Below are 22,321 nucleotides of genomic sequence, written 5' to 3'. Positions count from 1 at the left end.
TTATTTTTTTCCTTCGTGTTTGTGAATTTAATTGTCAATAGTATTTAACTAACGTCAGCATATTAAATTCACGTATTGACTTCACTTTTCTTATTTGAATTGACTTTTCAATACCACAACTAAGTAGTAGTAAATTTTTGACTATAACCACTCCCTCGTAAACCTTCTTAGTGCCATACTGCCATTTGTCAAAGAAATTTCTTATACAAATTTATGTACTTTTTGACGGTTTCACAAATTTATGTATGTATATCCAAATTCAGATGTTCCTCTACTTTAGACTATCAATAAAAGAAATTTATGACAGCATCTTTTGTTTCTCTTCGAATCAATGCGAGATGACATTACTTGTAACAGTAGCAAAAATTATAGTACAGGGACTGAATTTCAGGAAAAAATTTGAACCATTATATTCTATGACCAACAAATAAATCTCAATGGTTACAACATTAAAAGGGTACAAAAAAAGGAACCAACAATAACAACAACCTAGCTTTTTCACGCTAAGTGGGGTCGGCTACACGGATCAAATTACGTCGTCGTAATGTTCTATCATAAACATTTCGGTCCAACTCATTAATTTCTACAATTTTCCTATTAGTTTCGGTACAAAGAAGGAACTGTATCAGCATAATGACAAGCAATCACCTATATAGTTTACCACTAATATATTCAAGAAGGTGCCGATCAAGCTCAAAATGCCGAGAAAGTAGTCCCTGCAACTCATAATCCATATGATATATGATTAAACAAAAGATCAGAGATGCAATTAATTGAGTAATGCTCAAATGTGTTTAGGTAATGAGCAATCATAAGGAATTAGGAAGCAAACACCAAGCCCTTACAGTGTCCGTAAACTCACCCACCCCATGCACGACAACATAAAGAAGAGTACTAATTTTATTTTTTTAAAGTCAAAGGACATTTTAACCAACTGGCCTTTATCTGACAGTAAAAACTTTAACTTTTTTTAACGAAAAACTCATTTTAGAATTTAGAGTGTAAGGTAAGTAATATCAAATTATCAGTCATTACTCATTAATGAATAAATCAATGATTGATATCACATGTCTATAAATAGCAAATCATACGTGTTCTGAAATTATGAGTAATCCAAGCAATATTCAAAATAACACCTTACAAGGAAGTCCTATTTACGAATTACGAAAGATACCTTTGTAATTGTAGGGTTGAAAAATGTTGTTTCGGAACCCAACACTGGAAAGCGGGCAACTTCAGCTGCATTGTCAAATAAGATAAATGTTGGAAGCTGACCCATGCTTCCTGCAATCAAAAGACTGCAATATAAGTTGAATATTTATTTCCACAACGATAACTACAGGAACTCGTACTAGTAAAACAGAAAGAAATTACTTTAAATAAGGAAAACAATCACACACACACACACACACACAAGTACCACTAAGAGATACTCCAAACTTTTCAGCTGCATTGGGAAAGAGTCCAAGATCAACTATTCCAAATGATAAAATTTTGCTTGAATATCTGTCAAAGACATGAACACAGAAATTGTCAAATGCAGTTTATCACAATAATTTTTCTAGAAACTGCTGGATGTAAAACATTTTTCACCATCATAGTAAACTAGTGCACATAGTATGTATGCAGTAGAGCAGTATACCTACTCTAATTTTCTTTATATGCTATGTGGTTTTGTTTTTTCCCAAGCAAAACAATGGAAGAAAGAATATTGAAATTGAATTGTATTTGAAGGAAGAACCTAATAATGATATATTAAATTAGTTAGGGATTTTTTCTTGAAGAGGCAATTAGTTAGGGTTTAGTAGTTAGTGTTTTACAAGTTTGTTGACCAATATAAAGGTTTGATGTAATCGATTTGTAACATGGTATGATGGTATCAAAGTCAAGACATCTTCCTTGAAGAGTACTAGTCTGGAAGTTTTGTAACATGGTATCAAAGTCAAGACATCTTCTACATTACATGGAGAAGGAAGTGAATGAAAAATGAACAAGCAAAAAAATAAGAGAAAAAAAAAAACGAAATTCAGAAGATTTTACACTTAGAGGAGGATCTCATGGTTGTTGTGATACTATGTTACAAACTTGATATGTCATAGAAGGGGGAACAGTGCAGAAACTGTAAAATATGATAAAAAAGTGATTACATCAAGCCATTTTATAGGGTAACAAACTAGTAACAAACAACCCATTGATATGTAACTAATTATATCTCTTACATTGCCTCTAAATTCATAAGCCAATTCATATTGCCTCTAAAGCTATAACAAAACACGAAAATGTGTTTGGTAGGTTTTAACTTTAACGAAAGTCTTTCCCATGAAACATTGCTTTAAATGTGGCCAAATCTGAATAAAATGTATGCTTGTCTCCATCGACTCTGGAGTTGAAAATGTCATAGCAACTATGTATTACAAATTTAAAATAAAAGCCATGGTAGCCAAATTTGTTTTCTAGTTTGAAGTTAAAAAATTGAAAATAGAAAACACGGATGTTTCCACAAACCAATCAGATTCTAATGTTTGGACAACCTCTTCTATACCTATTTGATTGAAGGCATAAAAGCTACCCTATCAGGTGAGGAAGGACAAGAACCCGATTTGCCCAATGAACAGAAACTCTTGCACTAATTTTGCTTTTATTGAAGGGAGCATTAGTAGTCAAAATAAAGTCAAGAAGAAGCATACGTAATTGAGAGCTCAGGAAACTGTTGACTTGAGCGAATGCAAGCAGATGAATAAGAAGCACTGAATTCCACCTGGCAACTCATGGAAAGATGGAGAATAAATAAAACCAGTGGAGAAAGAAAGAAATCTAAGATATAAATAATGACATGGCATTATGGTAGTAACACTCCTTAGACTTCTATTAATTTTTACTCTTTCAAAATTGAAAGTGTTATAATTTTCATGCAGTGCAGGTTTAAACATAATCAAACATTAAATCACAAAAGGGGAAAAAACGAAAAGTAAATATTCTAAGCTATCACATTATATTCAAATGGTCCAACCAACTCCTCCAAAACATAGCTAAGAAATCTATACAAAATTTTGCCAATGATGTAAATATAGTTATTGCTGATTGCTTTTATGAAACATTTTATAAAAGATTCGGATGGCAGCCATGAAAGCACGTAGCTTTTGTTTAACTGAATATTTTTAAGTGCAAAATAAAGCATATGAAATCAAAGTTCACCAAGAGGAGAAAAGTATCGGTCATATGCACTTGTTTAGTGAGAGATTCGGAAAGGAATGTCACTCAATTCAGTACTTACCAGCCAATATCTTGTAGTGGTCCCCTCTGTTAGCAGGCTTTCCAACAGCAATGGTGTTAGCTTGCTACAAGCACCTGGAAGAATTAATTGGATAGACCCGGAATTTTTCAGATGACCAAATTATAACAAAACAGCAAACTCTCACAGTTTCCATGATACCTTCAACTGTTAAGCTTCAAAAATATTATAACGAAAAAACCATAAAGGAAAATTAGCTAAATCTAACTAACAATACCTAGTGCTTCAGATGGAGGTTGTTGTGTCAGCACATGTATCACTGCAATACAGAACATGTAACCATAAATATGCAGATATATTATTTTAGTGGTTGAATCAGATTGTCTGTAATTAACTTTCAGTATATATCCAATGTACATCTCCAGCTTATTGCCAAAATAGAATGCAAACAAAATCAATTTTAGAATTTTGAAAATGGCATTTTGAATATCAGATTAGAGAAAAATATATCAGATACAATTTTTTGGCCAATTTTTTTTTCTATTACAAAAGAATTTATTCCGTGGTTGATGATGCATAATTCGATATAGTAGCAGGAAAAAGCAAGATGGTGTGAAAAAGATGCAAACACTAAACCTAATATATATTCAGTTCTTAAAAAGATTAAAATAAGATGAAACTACCCACCTGCAAATACAAGAATATACGAAACGGCTATGCGGCGATCCATTGTAAAGGTAAGGGCAAAAAGACAAATCTGGACATGTTAAAATAAGATATTAAAAGTCGAGAAATCCAACTTACACTTAGAAAGAGATTAAATTAAACCACAGCAAAAAAAAAAAGGGATTTAACACATGAAACACATTCATTACTTGATCAAGACCGTCCAATTGCTAATAACAAATGGAAGTAAGAAAATCACCATAATACATAACATAACCCATAGTCAATAGACATCTATTTATACTAAGAATGTCATAGTGACATATCTCAAATTCAAGTTAAAATTCAAAAAAATTAAAATCTCCAAACCCTATCTTAGAAATAGAAAAGAGGCAGGGGAGAACTAGAAGTGATTCGTGAACCAAAGAAGGAAGCTGTAAAAAGTTTTGCAAAAGCATCAACGGTTATCACCTTGGCAAGGAAAAGTGCATCACCTATGAAGGCTTCCCATGTCTCTTCTCTCACACCCTGCAACAAAGAAAACTGAGAAAATCAAATACGTGCATGCAAATGTCTAAGGTTGCATGCTGTGTGAGAACAATTGTCGAAACATGTTCACAATAAGTGTCAATCTAGCCAAATCAGGGTTGCAAGATATTGACAATCAAGCCAAATCAAAGTGACAATTAAATGCACTCACCACATAAGACTAAACTGGTAGTTTTTTAACTCAAGAATGTGGACAAAATATTTTTCGTCTAAATGGAAGCAAAAAATCTTTTATCTTTGTGTCATTCCTATTTAGTATGAAAAACCCTTTCATCACACGAACTGCCAAAAGCATAACGGAAATGACCCGTTTGTAGTTGAAAAGCATAACGGCTTTTTCATAATAACACTAATTTCATAGTTGAAAAGTATAACAGAGAACAATATCCAAGCCTTTTCCAACTATGTTGAGTCAACTACATGGACCAAACAACGCCAAAATATCCAAGCCTTTTCCCACTATGTGGAGTCAACTACATGGACCAAACATCGCCATGATATCCAATATAAAACATTTCCAAAGACAACTCTTTAAAATTAAATTGAAATATTTTTTGACAATAAATTATTTACAATGAAGATCGACAATAATCTCAATTGCCTAACATAACTCTCGTCTTGCGCTTGAGCTTAGGAACTGGTTATGCAATGAATTGTATCGCCTTCCCTCAAATTCTTTTCTTGTCTAGCCCGAAGTTCACATTTATTTTTTACTTTCTATAAAAGAATGCAGAGATATATTATGGTGGACACCTAAAAAAGATGTATTATGGTGGGTAAACTATTTATTAAAGCAAAGCCAGAAGTATCAATGCAACTAGAAAACACATAACACTAGATACTATATAATATGCCAAGACAAAAATATGGAAACAAAACTTCAAGTTTAACGAGCATAATTCGTCAGTGTAAATCAGTTTAACACTTTATATGAGAGACCACCATTTTTCAATGTCGTACCATCAATTTCAAAATACAACAACAAAAACAGCGTGATGTGCCAAAATAGTGAATTTTCATTGAATGTCTGTAAAATTGGTTTACTCTTGCATCACAAATGGTTTAATTCTTAAAAGTCAATCAAACAAAACTAAATTGATACATCAACCTATAAATATAAAATGATTCTAAAATTAATATGAAAATACAATCCATACACAATAGTTAGTATTCCTACTTTGAACTTGCATAAATTTATTTAATGCCAAGTTTCAGTTTGTATGCAGTTAACTAGCGCATATTTGGTTTCACTTTTGGAGGTGCCTAAATTGACTCTAAACGAGTAAAATTGATATTGAAATGTTTAGATGATCTTGAGTAGATTACAATTCTAGAATTGATTTTCAAACTCAATTGTTCAACTCACTTTTACAATAACATATCCGAACATATCACTTCTCATCCAACTTACTTTTAACTACAATCAAATTTACAAAATCATTTTTTGTCACCGCAGAACCAAACAAACATTTTGATTCTAGAATTTGATATTTAGACTCAAATTCATTCCTCAACTCACTTTTACAATATCAAACATAAATCATTTTACCTACATCTCACTTTTATCCCGAATCAATTACTTAAAAGAGTTTGATTAGTATACAATTATTTTACACATGCATCCAACGATATGCTGCCACATAAATTAACATATACCACAGCTAATGTGGTTTCATATTCATTAATTGACGCCAAAACACATAAACATAACATAATTCAACATATGCATAAAATAAATATATACACTGGCAGTGTATACTAAATAAATTATAAATTATAAATTCAAACACACATAGAGAAATCCAATAACAAAATTGATCAGATTAGAACAACATGCACCTTGATGAAAGCCAAAACAGCGAAAGCTAACAGCGTTTGAATCTCCTGAAAAATGAAAAATTCACATTCATAAGAAAACGAATAAATAAGCGATCTATGATAGAGATTGAAAAGAGAGAGAGAGAGAGAGTTACGCGACGAAGTAGATTTTGAGTGAGATTTGGCGCTAAAACTTGTGAAGCAGAACAGCGAAGAACTAAATAGGAGAAAAAAGTTAAGAAATGGAAGAGAAAATGAGGTTCTGAAACTGTTTGATTCAGTAACTTCAACACTTGAATGTTGTTGCTACTATTTTCTTTGCTCATTTTCTTTGTTTCGATCTGAATTTGCCTCTTTCTTCTTGATTTCAGTGGAACAAGATTTACTCGCTCGTTGTCGTTGCTAACTAGAAATCTTCTTACGAAACAGAGAAATGAAATGATTCCAAATACTTATTTTCTTAAATGTAACAGTCGATAAATAGTTTTTTATTTCATAAACATTCATCATTTACATTTTAAACTTCTAATCTATCATAATTTGTCAAAAAAAATATTGTACACATTGTAATCATTATTATAAATAAAAAATAATATTTTAAATTCATTTAATAAATAATGTATGTAATTAAAGAACACATACATCATTTATTAAATGAATTTAAAATGTTAAATTTTATTTATAACAATTGAATGAATCCAAAAAATGATTCATTTGCCACAATTTTTATTAAAAAATAGATTTTTTTCACCAATCTATTACAATTAAATTATTGAATATCAAAATCAATTTTTTCAAATGAAAAAGTGACTCACCATGTAGAATGTTAAGAAAGAATGAGACTTTGTCCCTATCATTTAGTGCATTCACTATTAAGTCATTTTTTTATATATACCATGGTTAAAATGAATTTCTAGACTCAAATACATGTCTTTTAGAACGACATTATAATTACTTTAGGCTTAAATATGTATTTGATCCTTGTAATTAGGGGGTCGTTTAAAAATTGGTCCCTGTAATCGCTAATCCTAGCAATTTACCCCTGCATTATTTAATCATTTAAAATTTCGTCCCTCTCCCCACTTAATCACTGCCACGCCACATGAAATTCCAATTTTACCCCTGGGTTTCCAATTCTTTCTTCAATATTTTGTCCTCTTCTTAAGGGCAAAATTGGAATTTCATGTTTGGCAGTGATTGCCACGTCATCAAATTAGTGACGTGGCAGTGATTAAGTTGGTCAAAGGACTAAATTTTAAATGATTAATGATTGCAAGGCTAGTTTGCAAGGATTAGCGAATACAGGGACCAATTTTTAAACGACCCCTAATTGTAAGGATCAAATACATATTTAAGCCATTACTTTATATATATTAAAGAAATATTTGGAATCAAAGTATAATAATGATAAGTATGAAATTGGATTCGAGTTTAAGTCTAGTAGATGAAAAAAGAATATTGAATTGCGAGACTCAAATAAAAGTCATCAATCACACAAGTTTTCCAGCAATAAATAAAATAGTCATACATAAAATCGATAGATGTGTCACAATAAACATAATCTTACTAAACCAACAACTTTTTTTACTTGTTGCCTAACAAACAATACATTATAATCGGTGAGAATAAAAGAGGGATTTACTGTTAGAAAAACTTAATTGAATAAAGAATCCTTATTATTTTACTGTTAGTTCAAAACTTATTTTTTGGAAGGTAAAGGGAATTGAACAAATTAGATTAGATGAATTCTAGTAGCCCAAGCGATTCGACCTCTAGAACCTTTACATTACAAGCAGACCACGTTGTCGAGCCAAGTATGAATGTACCTAAAGCATCGCAATACAACACTATTATTAAAAAGGCACAATCCATGCAGGTTACATTTTAGAACACCAGCATAGGTGTCCATAGCATGAGAGACAACCATAGCATTAGGAGTATGGTTATTTTCTCCATAAGGAGTATGGTTATTTTCAAGAGTTGTGACACACAACTTTGACCGAAAATATTTCGGTGATCACATTCATTTGTACACACTATTTTCTCCTTTTTATATTTTTTTAATATGTGTGTTAAATAGCGTGTTCAAATAGTTGTGACTAGTCATGACTTCCTTCAAATTTCACGTTAAATTCTAACATTAACTTAGATTGTTAACACAATTTAAATATGTAGTCAGTTATATTTTTTTATCTTCATATATTTTCTCCCCCCGGATGTAATCTCATTGTAGACATTATCAAAAATACTTAATAGGGTCACATCTTCCAGCCGAAATTTGAATCTTATCACATGAAAAGTATAACCTATTCACCTGGACCCAACTTTCACATGTGTAGTAGACGATTCAATAATCAAATTCATACACAATTTATTGGTTTAGTTTTAAGTCTTAAACTTGATGGTTTGTTTATCAACAGCAACACTAGAAGGCATGCAATGAGGCTTGGCATTCCTTTTTGTAGCCATGGTTGTATGGCTGAAATCTGACACAGAAAATTTTTGAGTGCAATTTGGAGAGATGGATTGAGATAAATTTGTTGGATGATTTAGGAAGTAGACACCATTGTATCTCCCTAAACCAACATCCTCTATCCCTGCCCCATACAATTTCAAAGGTCTTCAATGTCCGCGGTCTAGATGTTCTCATTTATCAAATGTTCAATGTCCCCTCACACTCATTCCACCAACATCACAAGGCCCTTGCTTTCGTAGTAGCACCAACAAGCTAACAGGGAGAACCTTTGGTGGTTCATGACGGGATCAACTTGTTTGTAGAGACAATGTTTCTGGTAGGAACTCAAGGATTGAGACTAGTTGTAGTGTGACAGACTGACAGTATGGTCAAGTTATAGTCACGGCGGTTAGTGGCAGAGTCAGACCAAAAAAGTTTGGGGTGGCCGCCATAAAAAAAAAACTAAAATATATAAATCACATTGCATATAATACATTTAAGTCGTAATAAACCAAAAATCGATCATTCAAAATTTAAACTACATAATATATAAAATTGATCATTACATACTTAAAGCGACACTTTACGTTTTCCGAGTGACTTGAAATCATTAATAATTGATTCAGAGCTAATACAGAAGTCCATGAAAATCATCAATGATTCAATTCAACCTTTGACATACTGTTTATTACACAAGTCCATGAAAGACAACCACAACAAGCTATGGAAATTTGGGAATTTTTATTGCAAACATCGAAACCAGAGTCTAAGATTACAGTATTAACCAATGGACCCTTGACTAATTTGGCAAAGGTTGTATCAGTTAAAAACATAAGCTCCATAATTTAGGTTAGTTATCGTCACACTTGTTTTTCAAACTTCTATCCATGAAAAATGTTAGTAATTAAGATGGTTATAACTTGTTTGTAGTGATAAGACATAACAGTTCCGAAATGTTTCAGGTGGTTTATGTAATGGGAGGACATATCAGCAGGAGTGGCAATGACAAAGGAAATGTATTTTCTGTTCCTTCCAACAAGTATGCAGAATTCAATATGTTCTATCCTTTAGCAACAAAGACATTGTTTCAATCAGAAGTTAACATCACACTCGTTCCACTCGGTATCCAGCGCAAAGCAAGTTCATTTTCAAGTACTTTAAACTGGCTCAGTAGAACAGAAAAAACTCCAGAAGCAGTATATATATAAAAAAAATATTAGGGGGAGCGGTTATGGTGTATAAAGAAATCCTTATGCACCGTGTATAAATCCCAACATAATTGCTTCCTACACTCCCAAATAAACCAAACAAAACAAAACAAAACGAACCAAACGCGGAACAAACTGAATCATCACCGTCGTTCATCATCATCACCACTAGAATCTTCAATCTCATCATCAACACCGTCGTTCATAATCATCACCGTACCGGAATGCCAAAACCAGTTTTCTGTAAAAATGGTTTCTGTGAGTTGTACTCCAAACCCATTTTGCTGTGGAAATGGTTTCCAGAATCTTCAATCTCATCATCAACACCGTCGTTCATCATCATCACCGTCATCACCGTACCGGAATGCCAAAACCATTTTTCTGTGGAAATTGTTTCTATGAGTTGTACTCCAAACCCATTTTACTGTGGAAATGGTTTCCAGAATCTTCAATCTCATCATCAACACCGTCGTTCATCATCACTGTACCGGAATGCCAAAACCATTTTGCTGTGGAAAACCATTAGATGTACTTAATGGTTTTCAGCAGTTGTACTCAAAAACCATTAGATGTACTTAATGGTTTCTAGCAGTTTCCCAGCCATAAATCCCTCTAACATCACAAAGATTTCGAATCCAGTAACAACTTCAGATCTGAAACTGTGAACCTCATGAACACTAAACCACAGAAAATCACATAAACATCATCTACCACTCTCGAATTCGTCAATAAATCCAGAATCGGTTTAGAAGAGGTAGAGGGAGAGTTTGTACAGCCTACCACAACAAGATTCGAACCGGATCGGAACAACACTTCAACATAACAAAAATTCCGAACCGGATCGGAGAAGAAGACCAAAACGCGAAACGGATCCGTGAAGAACAAGAGGTAGTTTCATTTTCTCTTTTTGTTCCGTTTTTTTACTCGTAGATCTACGCTCGTGTGATTTTTTTTTTTTTTTTTTTTTGAGAAATCTAAGACGATATTTGAAATCAACACAAAAAAGGATGTCTAAAACCGTGAAAACTTTTTGATTTGGATGGAGTTTTGAACTCCGGCGCGGTGGTGCCACCACCGGCCATCGCGCCGAAATCATCATGTGTGGCCGAAAGAGATGAAGACTCATCTGAATTGTAGAGAGAGAGGGAGAGCTTTATGTTTTAGTGAGAGAAATGTTTTAAGCAAATGAAGTTTGATTTGGTGTAGTTTGAGAAGCTTGGGATTATTACACGTGTACACTAGATCTGATGGTTGTGAAGTGTTTATGCACCATAACTTTTGCCGTGGGTTTGTACCAACTTTGAAACTTTGATGGAGGTGGACTTATCGAAAATGGTTGGAGATAATGAATCTCATTGGGGTTGAAGTATTTTGTGGTGTCTTTATCTTTTAGATTAAGTATATGGTTTCAAGAATGATGATCATTGGGAATGTGGGGTTGTTGTGGTGGTCTGCCATGGAGGGGAATGTTTGAGTATGAATAAAGACCGATGGAAAAGATGCAGAAATAATGGCATACGGATGGTTATGTCTACGGATATATGAAGAACGTTGATTCCGGAAGAAAAATTAGGTGTTATTATGCAATCAAAACAAAGAAGAATGAATTTTTTATTATTTTTTTTTAACTTTTGTTTTCATCTCATATATTGCCAAGTGACATTTACAAAGTGTCTACATATTAAATGAGTGCACATAATTCCCAATAAAAAAAATGAGTGCACATAAAAAACATAAAATTGGCGGGAAATGAGGGGAAATCACACAATTGAAATTGGAGATGAACACATAGGATTCAATTCACTTGTTTTAAAAGTGAGGACCAAAATTGCTAACTAAAAGTGGATTTAAACCAAATAATTAACGATACTCTCCCATTCGGTTAGAATGGAATTGGTTTGAGCTACAAATTTAATTACATACCCGAAAATTACCGACCAAATATATGAACCAATGTTGGAATGGCAATAAAATATATCTAGATTAAAAATTTTGCCATTATAAATTTCATGAAAATAAATAATTCAAGATAAAAATGCCCCAGCAGTACCTTAATTTATAATGTACAAACACAATTTCAGTAACCATTCAAAATTGCTATGATTAATTTATAATTCTACTCAACCTCCATAGCAGAATTTTCTTTGTCTAAAAAGCTTTTTAGTTCCTTCACTCTTTGCCTAGTCAAGGCAACACAGTCCTGAAACCACACCAATCGTAATTAACATCAATTTATATATCCAGTAAAACAAAATCAACTTTAATAATCATTTAATCCACCATGTACGTAGATAACTGTCAAACAGTTCAGTAAATGAATCAAAAATCACAATACTAAGCTTTCCTTCATTGTATTACATACAAACACTAATTAAATTTACACTGTGAACCTCCTTTTTCATATTTTGAGTCTTCAAATTTAAATAAAATCTACAATAAGCGAACAGTCAAGAAAATATTGGACCAGAAAATTATACTACAAACTAAATATAGTAAGGTGACATGAATCTATAAACTTGAACCACATCCTGATATTAACACATAGAAGAGAGCTTGAATATGGTCTTGCTTTGAATATCAGCTGGGGTCCTTGAAAGCTTCAAAGGACCTCTGAGATCTTTTGTATTCATTTAAATTCAAAAGACTACAAACTCTTTTTTAAAGGAGTTCCATAATTCATCACAAAAATCCTTGAAAGCTTTGACGGACCTCTGAGATCTTTTGTATTCATTTAAATATAAGACTAAACTTTTTTTAAAGTAGTTGCATAATTCATAACAAAATTGCTCACAAGCAAGCTAACCCAAAATGAGAGACCATGAATATTAATGATATCATTGCAATGGTTCGCCTCTTTAATTACATTGCAATGTGTAAGCTTACCTGGATAGCAGAAGTATAGGCAAGAACTGGCCCACCAGGCTTGTAAAGAGATATTAGTTGACCAGATGTATCCAGAATGATTGTCACATGGGTTTCCACTATGGATTCTTCTTCTGCAGTAGGATCTGCCAAGATGTAGTTCTTGTGAAGTATGCATGTTAATGATAATGGAATGCTTTTTAATGTAAGCTTCCTCTTCTCCTTATTGACTTGCTCCTTTGCCTGCTTCTGTCCATCTTCATCAGACATGAGTACTATTTTGCCGTCATCATTCATGGCTACAGCAGGAATTTGCACTGCCAAAATGGAAATGTACATGGGTCAAAATCAATACGGTAATATGACAGGATGACAGCAATTTTAAAGAGCAATTCACATTAAGGACATCAATGGCAATACATAAACTCTCTTGACATAAAATAATGCATGTGGATTCATATATATGCACATAAAACAACATAAGTAAAAAAAAAAAGAAGTCAAAACACACCCAAAATACTTAAGGAAACTCCAATTTAGGATAAAAACATCCATAACATAAAGTCGTACATCCCAAAAACAACTAAGAAACTCCAAATAGCAAATCCATAACACAACACCAAATTTCAATCATAGTTGTAAGTCACTCAAATCCCAAACAATTCATGTTGGATAAACACAACAAAGGTTGCACACGATGATGGAAAGGCAGCACACATGACAATGAATAGAAAAACAGAGCAAAGATCTTGACGTGAGAGAGAAAGTGCAACGAATCTGTGTGTACTGGGAAACTTTCCACAGATTAGTAGGCTTAGTGGGTGAAAAACTAACCATTGCAGGCTTAATCACAACTAAAATGTGAGTGTTTAGGGTTTTATATAGTAATCATTGTTTTTATGAAACCAACCCTGGGTTCGCGAGAGAGGGAACAGAACAGTCCGGCACAAAAGATTCCACCACTTCCACGTCTTTGTGCGGCGATCCCAGCCCACCCCCTAGCATGATCACAGAATCGTGCAATTCTACGCACCTGCATGCGATTTAAACTTCCATGCTATCCACAGGCTTCTTGCGGGTCAAACATAGTCAAACCACTTCAAACACCTGAACAGACACCATGTCATGGTGGCAATCCTGCAGCAAATTCCTTTTTACCGGCCCTAATCACCATTGCCTCCAACAACAGGTGCCATTTTCTCATTATTCTTCTTTACGACTCTTGCACTCACCCAGAAATGGCATACTTAACAACTCAATGGGCAATAATGAATTTTTCAAAGGGTTCTATTACCTGCACCTTGTGGCCGCCATCTGGCTTTGATGCTACTGACAAATTTCTGGTTTGCAAGCTTAATATAGCTCTTTTGGACCCGCAAACAGGCAACTTGGGCCTGGTTTGGAGGGCTCAGTTATATTCTTCTAGGATTCGGTTTCTTCCCAAATGTGAACTGCCATTGTTTCTTAATCAAAGGAAAACCAAAGCATTTATGTATTCATCTGTGTCAATGATATGATAAACATTGACAGCTCATCCTCTGTAACTGATGATCTCATTGCCAAGTTTAATTCACTCTTTGCCTTGAAATTGTTGGGTGGTCAGGAATACTATTTCAGTTCTGAGGCTAAGCCCAATGGCTCCATCCTTCTTTAATGGACAAAAGAGAGTTGTGTTCTTTAACGGGGATTTCCAGTTTCCACCCATATGGTTGACACGTTCAAGCTCATCAAGCATGGAGCTGATTATTTCTACGAGCCCACTTATACGGCATGTCCATTGTTGGAACTTTGCAGCATGCGACTCTCATCAGGCAGGAGATAAATCAGCATGAATAAAGTTTGTCAATTCTTCATTGCCTAAAGGACACTTATCACTCATGACTTGCTTCTCAAACCAGCCACCATCATAAATCACTCTCCTTGTTTTCCTTCTGCAACATGGACTAGGTTGGTGATCCAGATGACAAGCGCTTCACCTTTGCTCGTGTTATATGTTTGAGGCCCAGATGTCTATTGGTTGCTAAAGGACAGTTATCACTCATGACTTGCTTCTCAAACCAGCCACCATCATAAATCACTCTCCATGTTTTCCTTCTGCAACATGGACTAGGTTGGTGATCCAGATGACAAGCGCTTCACCTTTGCTCGTGTCATATGTTTGAGGCCCAAATGTCTATTGGTTGCTAGGTATAGCATGGGATCGAATAATAGCACAGCATGGATAATACAGTTGCTGAAATCATTTGGATTAAGAGACCAAGGAACTTTCTGCTCCATTTCTGTTATGTGATAATATCATAAAGTCATAAACCTTGTTACAAAGCACATGGATCTGAGTTCGTTCTTTGTTGGAGAGGAGGTGCTAAACGAAAACTGCAATTGTGTCATATTCTTGCTAAGGATTAGCTAGCTGACCCTCTAATCAATCCCTCTCTGCCAAATGTTTCTGCAATCTTCACACTAAACTCAGGGTTCTTGACCTCTTTAGGTTACTCTATGACCTTGAGTTTGAGAGGAAAATATTAGATTACCTGCTTAATATACTATAATACTATATTCCGTCACATGGTCTCTCTACTATTGTTTAACTCATTCACTTAAACTAGCAGGTGGTTGTGCTGAGCTGGCATTTCCGTCGGCTGTCGGAATAACAGAAAGGGCAGTTCGTTACAACTGTCATGCCAAAAAGCTCTTTGTATTACTATAAGTGTGTCATTTGTGGCTGAATCCATTCAAGCCAATATATCATAATAACAAATACACTTTACAAAATTCTTTCTGTTCTTTTTTCTCAAGGTTTTTACTTTTATTTTGTTGCGGTTTGTATCACTTTCTAAAACTAATAAATATGAAGACAGCTTTTGCAGCACTATAAGTGATTCATCTGTGGCTGAATAATTCAAGCTAATATATCAAAATATGATAGAACCGAACCAACTGGCTAACAATAACAGACCTATCAGAACACTAAACAACCTTCACATATACAGTCTATCTCCCTCACCCTCCCCTCTCTCTAGATTCTTACTTTTATTGGCTTACACTTCCTATCACTTAATGACATTGTAATAAAGATTCAGCATACTATGAAGAGATTAATTACACCTTTTAATTAAATAAAAACTATACAAATTCCATGCTAAGTACATCCCATTAAAAAAATATTTTGCTCAATTCAGAAAAGCAACGCTAGGAGGTGGTCACTAACTCAATTACTCAACTCATTACTATTGAGACACCCCAACTGGAATGTATTTGTCTAGATTACCTTAAATTTCGTTATATGTTATGTCATAAACAATCCATAAGTGGGCAAAATTTTATTTAACAGTGCTTTATATGCAAGAATAGTTCATCTGCTGAATGATTCACAATATGACTGAATATAATAACACTGAGGTTTCCTGTAAAAAAAAACAATAATAATAACACTGAGGTTGCACTACTTACAATGAGATAAAGCAGCAACTGCAGAAAGTAAAGCAGCATCAAAAAGAGACCCGTCAGCATCCAAACAATAGATATCCTGCATTATGTCATTCAATAATTGATAACTACACATTCAAAGGAAATAAAGATAAAGTACCTCACACCATACAATGCATTGTTTCTATGATTGGTAATTGATAACTGAAACTTGATATACGCAGTACATATAAAACTTACCAAGTAAGCCATCCATGCAGCTTTTCCACCAACCAAGGACAACTCTCTCAAATCAATCATTCCAGAACTGGAAAAAAGAAATTAAAATAAGATATAGGTCGTAGAAATAGATAGTTTAAATTCGACTGGAACCCAATTTTACTGATCAGTTGAGCTGTCAATACTGCCGATCACCCAAAATTATAACATAGACCGACACAAATATAATGTCCTTCAAAGCTGTAGGCAGGAAATCACCACAGGAACAGGAAGAATTTTAAAACCAGGAAAAGTGAGGTGGGGGGAACAAATTGTCTGAACCGTAAACCAAGCTAAACAACAGACTTTCAGTTAAAAATTCAAACACGTAGTGGAGTGGAGTCACTTTGGTAGAGTTCAAAGAGGCAAATCACATAAATTCAAAAAAGTTCCTTTAAATCTAAGGTCCTAAACCTAAAAACTCCCCTTCATTTTCCTCTTTTCCTTCTAAGTCCCCTTTTATTGTGGTAAAAGCAAGGTTCATAGTGCAACTTTGGTAGAATTAACTTCTTGCATAATCTGAAATAATTGAACTTAACAAAGCAACATGAAAGATTAAAACCTGCCTTGTAATGGTGTCGGACAACTGCTTTGACACAACCGGCTCTGCTTCAGCAGGCCTGCCAGGCCTAACAATCGGAGAACAAATCGGAGGCATGTGGAAGTCTATAGCTGAAATAATAGATCTCAACACATCAAAATTTCACCCAATATGTCAGCAAAACTAAAACTAAATAATCAACACACAAGTGGCAAAGTTGGTTATGGCCACGAACCTAAACAACCCTCGTCTGGTGACTCCAACGAAGGAATCATAACTTCCATTTTAATGGCAGTCAACATAGTCTGAACAAAGAAGACGCAGTGAAGTCAGTTAAAATCATTCTAATTCAATAGTAAAATCTCTTGCTCAGATGCAAACGCAGAATAGACGCAAGAAAAAAAAACAAATAACTAACCGTGGATCCAATCTTCACAAGAGCTGACCCATTAGCAGATGCAACAGCACCTAATCAAAAAGAGAAACAACCACTTTAGTATACTCCCGAATTCCCAATCGTGAATAACATACTGCAGGCACATTTGAATTGACTTATGAACAACTTATTTAAGCAATTGTTTGCGTATTTGAGAGAGCTTGTGAAATGTCTCTTAGCTATATTCACTTTATTTAAACAAACACCCAAGGATACTTATTTGGATAAACAACTTGGTTTATGTTAGATATCTTATTAGAATTGTGTCAGTTTTATTAAAATTATAGTAGTTAATTATGCAGTTATGGTTTATTATTATATTATGATTAATAATTAATTAAGTCAGTAGTGGGAGGTTAAGTTTTAAGAATAAATAGGGGAGAGATGGGAAGATTGAGGGGCATCTGAGGATTTGACTGGGAAGGGGCCATTTTGGCAATAGGGAGGTGCAGACCCTCGAAGTTCTGCAATATTATTCTGTAATCAAAGGGATTTTCCCTATTTTATTCTTCTATAAGCTGTTTTCATAAACTATCATTGAAAGCTTATGGAAATATATTGGAAGGACTAGGCATAAGTTGTTTCCATAAGCTCTCCAAAACAATTTCACAAGTGCTTTTATTTTACCAGTTCACAAGTCCTGTTTGGATAAACAGCTTAAATTCCAACTTATAACATAAACTCTTATGTATAAGCTATTTCTATAACAAAAGATAACATAAAGTTAAGTTTTTTCTTATAGGCTATATAAGCTGTTTTCATTAGCTATCTTGGAGAAATTATTGATATAAGTTAAAAACAGCCTATGAACATGCCATAAACTGTTTTCATAAATTCTCCCAGACAGTGTCACAACAAGTGCTTAGGCAAGTAGATAAACTCAAATAAGTCAATCCAAACAAGCTCATAAGCTCAATTAAGTCAATCAAAATAGAGCTTTGAAAACAACTTATAAAAACATAACTTAAACACAATTTTATGAAGTCAAGCAATCAGTATCTCCCCATAGAAACTAAAATTGTATCAATGCAGAGTATATGATAATGATTGCCGTAGAACCTGTGCAGGCTTTATTTTATTTTATCTTTAGTTATAGAAATAGCTTATACATAAGCAATAATACGATAAGAACTTACAAATATAATCTCTTAATTAAGTTGTTTTTCCAATACATTATGAAAATAGCTTAAAACATATATGAACATAACCTAACCTAAGTACCTAACCACATATTCTCTTAAATTAACAAAATAACTTATGTACCATTCAATAAGCGCTTAATCAAGCTATTCATCCAAACGCAACAAAGATAACAAAATTTTTGCACATTAGAATGAAAGTAAGTTAAAAGCAAAAAACTAACCAAGAAAAATACTGGTATCTCTAGCTTCTCTAAGCGGTCTACCATCAGAACGAATGGATTCAGCAAGATGACGTTCGAAGTATCGAAGCGGAAAAAGGCGTCGAAACGCATCGACTTCCATTTCAGAGGACAAATCCTCCGTTGCAGCAGCATTTGGAACACTCATTCTGTAATGCAATTGTGAAACAGATACGACCACACTCAGTTTCGTATTTTTTTGACGGTGGTGAACGCAAACGGCGAAGGAATCAACGAGTGGAGAGGGTGGCGCAACGGTGGCGAGTGGGAAAGGAAAAACTTCTGGCGAAGAAGATGAGGGAGGGAGTTATTAGGTTAGTGTATTGGGCTCAACGGGTTTGCTGGGTCGGGTCTGGGTTCGGATCCGAATAGATCTATGAGATTATGAATATTTTAATGAGGTTAACTGATGAAATATGTCTTTTTTTTTTAAAAAAAAAAATTTAAATGATATTCATTCATTTAAATTGATAGAGTATATTGATATTATGCAAATTTGTTAAAAATAAAAAGGCTTAAATATGATAATCGTCTCTGTAATTTGAGTCAGTTTTGATTTTCGTCCCTGTAAAAAAAAACTTTGAAAATTACAGGGACGATTATCATATTTAAGCCAAACAAAAATGAGGAATTTGCGAACACAACTTCTATGTTAATAGCATAAAACGACAAAGTACAAAAGCCTACATATATGATTATATTCAAGTCTCCGGAATACCTGATCGTACCTGATCAGAAGCTGGTTGTCGGTGCAGGGTTGAATGTGGCGATTCACGTAGTGGCGGATCTTGAGTTAATTTGTTGGGATGCCAAACCTTTATGGAATATATATTAAATTGTTTCAAATATTAACAATAATTAATGGTTGCCCAAGTGGTATAAAATGTTTTAAAGGAGCAACAACAATTGAGTTTGAATCCCCTCAATAACTTTTTTTTTTTAAATACAATATGCAATAATAGAAGATTAAACATGTAAAAAGAGGATGGTTAGGTGCTAAACCAGTGACCTAGAGCAATTTACAGTACCCCCTCTCCACTGCAACAACTCAATTCTAGTTGTTATTATACTCCTAATATACTATATAAGGAAACTTTGGGGGATATCATGGCACCTGCCTTCCCCCAAAGAGATTCGCCCCTGGGTTCACGGTAGTAGTTTGTACTTCTGGTGAGCGTTGGACTGAATTGGGGATGTGTACCTGTAGACACTCCGACACTCAAGAAAGTAGTGTTCAAAACAAGGGTTTGAGAGTGTGAGAGATTCTACCTTGGAGGCTGCGATGAGCCTCCTATTTATAGAGGTGGATGAATGCAGAGCCGTTGTAAGGCACATGTGTGGCCGGCGGTTACGAAATCAGCAAAAGTGTAACCGCAGGTGAGATATTCACGGGAACGTGGGTAAAGAGACGAACATATCTCAGTTGCTCCGAGCACCACTTCGCGGAGAAGGGGTGTGTTGCGAGTAATTTGTCAAATGCAGCATTTGGGCTTTGTTTGTTATTGCGAGTAATTTACCTCCTAATTTTATTTAGCACATTATTGGCAAGGTTATATTTCATCTCACTTATTTCAAACTGTACTTTTGTTAAAGTCGAACCTCTTTTATTTCGATTTATGACTATTTATATATATTATGTCACATGTAAATTTGCGATAAATTTTTTTCTCAGACTTTATAAAATTCATAACTCTGCCACTGATCACTAAACTGACGAGTTGAGGTTTTATCCATTTTATCTTTCAATTAATAAAGTTTGTGAATGTTTTAAGGCGTATAAAAATTATATGGAATCCTTAAAAAAAAAATGTGAACTCATTTAATGTCGCACTTTTGTATTTATGGTTTCAAAACTATGGTAATGGAGCAAATGGATAACATGGAAAATGAAAAGGATCCTAACCTGTGAACTGAGACCTAAATATAACTATTTTTGTAAGAGTTTTTATTTATCTATCATGTTAGTGATATAAACTACCCATTAATTTTGACGATGACTGATCTTTGCTGCAGTATTTGATTGAAAATATTTGGTGAAGTGTCTCTTCTAAATCACATTTTTCCATATTCAAAGTTTGAACCCAATTATTAGACTTTTTATAAAGTTTAAGAACTGTACCTGAAAGTGTAAATAGATCATTACTTTTTAACCAAGCTAACACACATAAAAAATGCTATTTGACCATTTTATAATAGCATTACAATTTTTTAAAATGCAATTGTTATATAGTTATTATTGTTAAAACTTTTAAATTAATTAATCTTTTTATTATATATATATATATATATATATATATATATATATATATATATATATATATATGTGTGAGGTAGGATCCGTTGACACCAGGTGTCAACGAATTTATTGACACCAAATCTCAACCATTAAGTTGGTTTAATCAAGAGGCTATTAATTATTCACTTAAAAGTGCACGGTGGCATCAAATTTATTTTACACACCATAATTTTTTTTCTCTTCATCCTTCTTCTCGCCAAAGACCCTTTTTTTTATAGATTGGAAATTTTTGAGCAATAACCTTCCTTTCCTCATCCTTTCTCCAATCGATTGGATATTAATTTTATGGATATCAATTTAATTTATCAATAACCTCTTGTTCTCCAATCGATATGGAAAATCTCTATGAGCAATTTTATGGATTGGAGATCAATTTTATCATTAATTTAGATTGGAGAAACATTTATTTTTGAAATCCGTCAGTGTTCTTCTGAAAACCATCATGGATATGGAGAATCAATCTTATGGTTTTGTTAAAATTGAAAAACCATGGAAGAGGATGACACTAAAACAGAAGCTTTCCTAAATTTGCAGCATGGCTTCATTGCAATCTCATTCATCCCTCCTGCTGATTTGATTGGAAGTGGGTAAAATCACAATCGATTATAAACAAGAAGGTTACTGTGTAATTGAAATCCATGAACATGACACACATGCTTCCACTGTTTGCTTCCCTTGTTGCTCGTAACACATTCAGCGGCGAAAATTTGCGTAGAGGAAAAGCTCTTCACTACACCCACAATTTGTGCCTTTGGATTAAATAGATAAACGGTTGAGATTTGGTGTCAATGAATCCGCTGACACCTGGTGTCAACGGATCCTACCCCTCTCTCTCTATATATATATATATATATTAAAGGGTATTTTATTATGAGAGATAAGCTTATTAAATAATAACCACAAGATTAGACGATCAGTTGAGATTGGGTACTTTCCATAAAAAAGATTAAAAGTGGGGCACATGAAAGGAATTAAAAATAAAGGTATCATGATGAGAAGAGGGGGAAAATCGTAGAAAGAAATAAGGTAGCATGAGGCCATAAAAAGGAATACATATAGCGTGATGTTCTTGATGAGAAGAGGAAAAAGGTTGGAAGTTTCTCTAGAAACCACCTCCCTAAAGATAAGGTTGAAAGTGGGGCATTTGAATGGATTAAGGTAGCATGATGTCATATAGAAAAGGGAAAAGCCGT

The 22,321-nt window shown here is 33.9% G+C and overlaps 2 protein-coding genes across 2 annotated transcripts; both read right to left on the bottom strand.

Annotated features, from left to right (window-relative positions):
- Window positions 1-375: 375 nt before the first annotated feature.
- LOC11425644 (thioredoxin-related transmembrane protein 2) lies at window positions 376-6,712 on the bottom strand. Its single transcript, XM_024776241.2, has 10 exons — window positions 6,421-6,712; window positions 6,287-6,331; window positions 4,370-4,426; window positions 3,920-3,989; window positions 3,510-3,551; window positions 3,275-3,348; window positions 2,688-2,758; window positions 1,421-1,506; window positions 1,176-1,284; window positions 376-716 (listed from the first exon to the last, which is right to left on the bottom strand). Exons 1-10 carry the CDS (start codon window positions 6,589-6,591, stop codon window positions 626-628), a joined length of 816 nt encoding a protein of 271 aa, XP_024632009.1. The 5' UTR covers window positions 6,592-6,712; the 3' UTR covers window positions 376-625.
- Window positions 6,713-11,770: 5,058 nt separating this feature from the next.
- LOC11420842 (exosome complex component RRP43) lies at window positions 11,771-19,156 on the bottom strand. Its single transcript, XM_003588372.4, has 8 exons — window positions 18,815-19,156; window positions 17,434-17,483; window positions 17,251-17,320; window positions 17,041-17,146; window positions 16,457-16,523; window positions 16,241-16,316; window positions 12,812-13,107; window positions 11,771-12,128 (listed from the first exon to the last, which is right to left on the bottom strand). The coding sequence occupies exons 1-8, from the start codon at window positions 18,978-18,980 to the stop codon at window positions 12,045-12,047; spliced, it is 915 nt and encodes a 304-aa protein (XP_003588420.2). The 5' UTR covers window positions 18,981-19,156; the 3' UTR covers window positions 11,771-12,044.
- Window positions 19,157-22,321: the final 3,165 nt, after the last annotated feature.

Source organism: Medicago truncatula, chromosome 1 (assembly GCF_003473485.1).
Source record: "Medicago truncatula cultivar Jemalong A17 chromosome 1, MtrunA17r5.0-ANR, whole genome shotgun sequence".
Lineage (NCBI taxonomy): Eukaryota > Viridiplantae > Streptophyta > Magnoliopsida > Fabales > Fabaceae > Medicago > Medicago truncatula.
The sequence above is the reverse complement of the archived record's forward strand: the minus strand, read 5'-3'. Positions and strand labels throughout refer to the sequence as shown.

Coding starts and splice junctions, on each gene's coding strand:
- LOC11425644 (XM_024776241.2), bottom strand. CDS start 6,591: ATGAGCAAAGAAAATAGTAGCAACAACATTCAAGTGTTGAAGTTACTG. Junction 3,349..3,509: donor ACCTCCATCTGAAGCACTAG/GTATTGTTAGTT, acceptor TAATTCTTCCAG/GTGCTTGTAGCAAGCTAACA. Junction 717..1,175: donor TTCAACCCTACAATTACAAA/GGTATCTTTCGT, acceptor TATGAGTTGCAG/GGACTACTTTCTCGGCATTT.
- LOC11420842 (XM_003588372.4), bottom strand. CDS start 18,980: ATGAGTGTTCCAAATGCTGCTGCAACGGAGGATTTGTCCTCTGAAATG. Junction 17,321..17,433: donor TTGTGAAGATTGGATCCACG/GTTAGTTATTTG, acceptor TTCTTTGTTCAG/ACTATGTTGACTGCCATTAA. Junction 17,147..17,250: donor ACCAGACGAGGGTTGTTTAG/GTTCGTGGCCAT, acceptor CTATTATTTCAG/CTATAGACTTCCACATGCCT.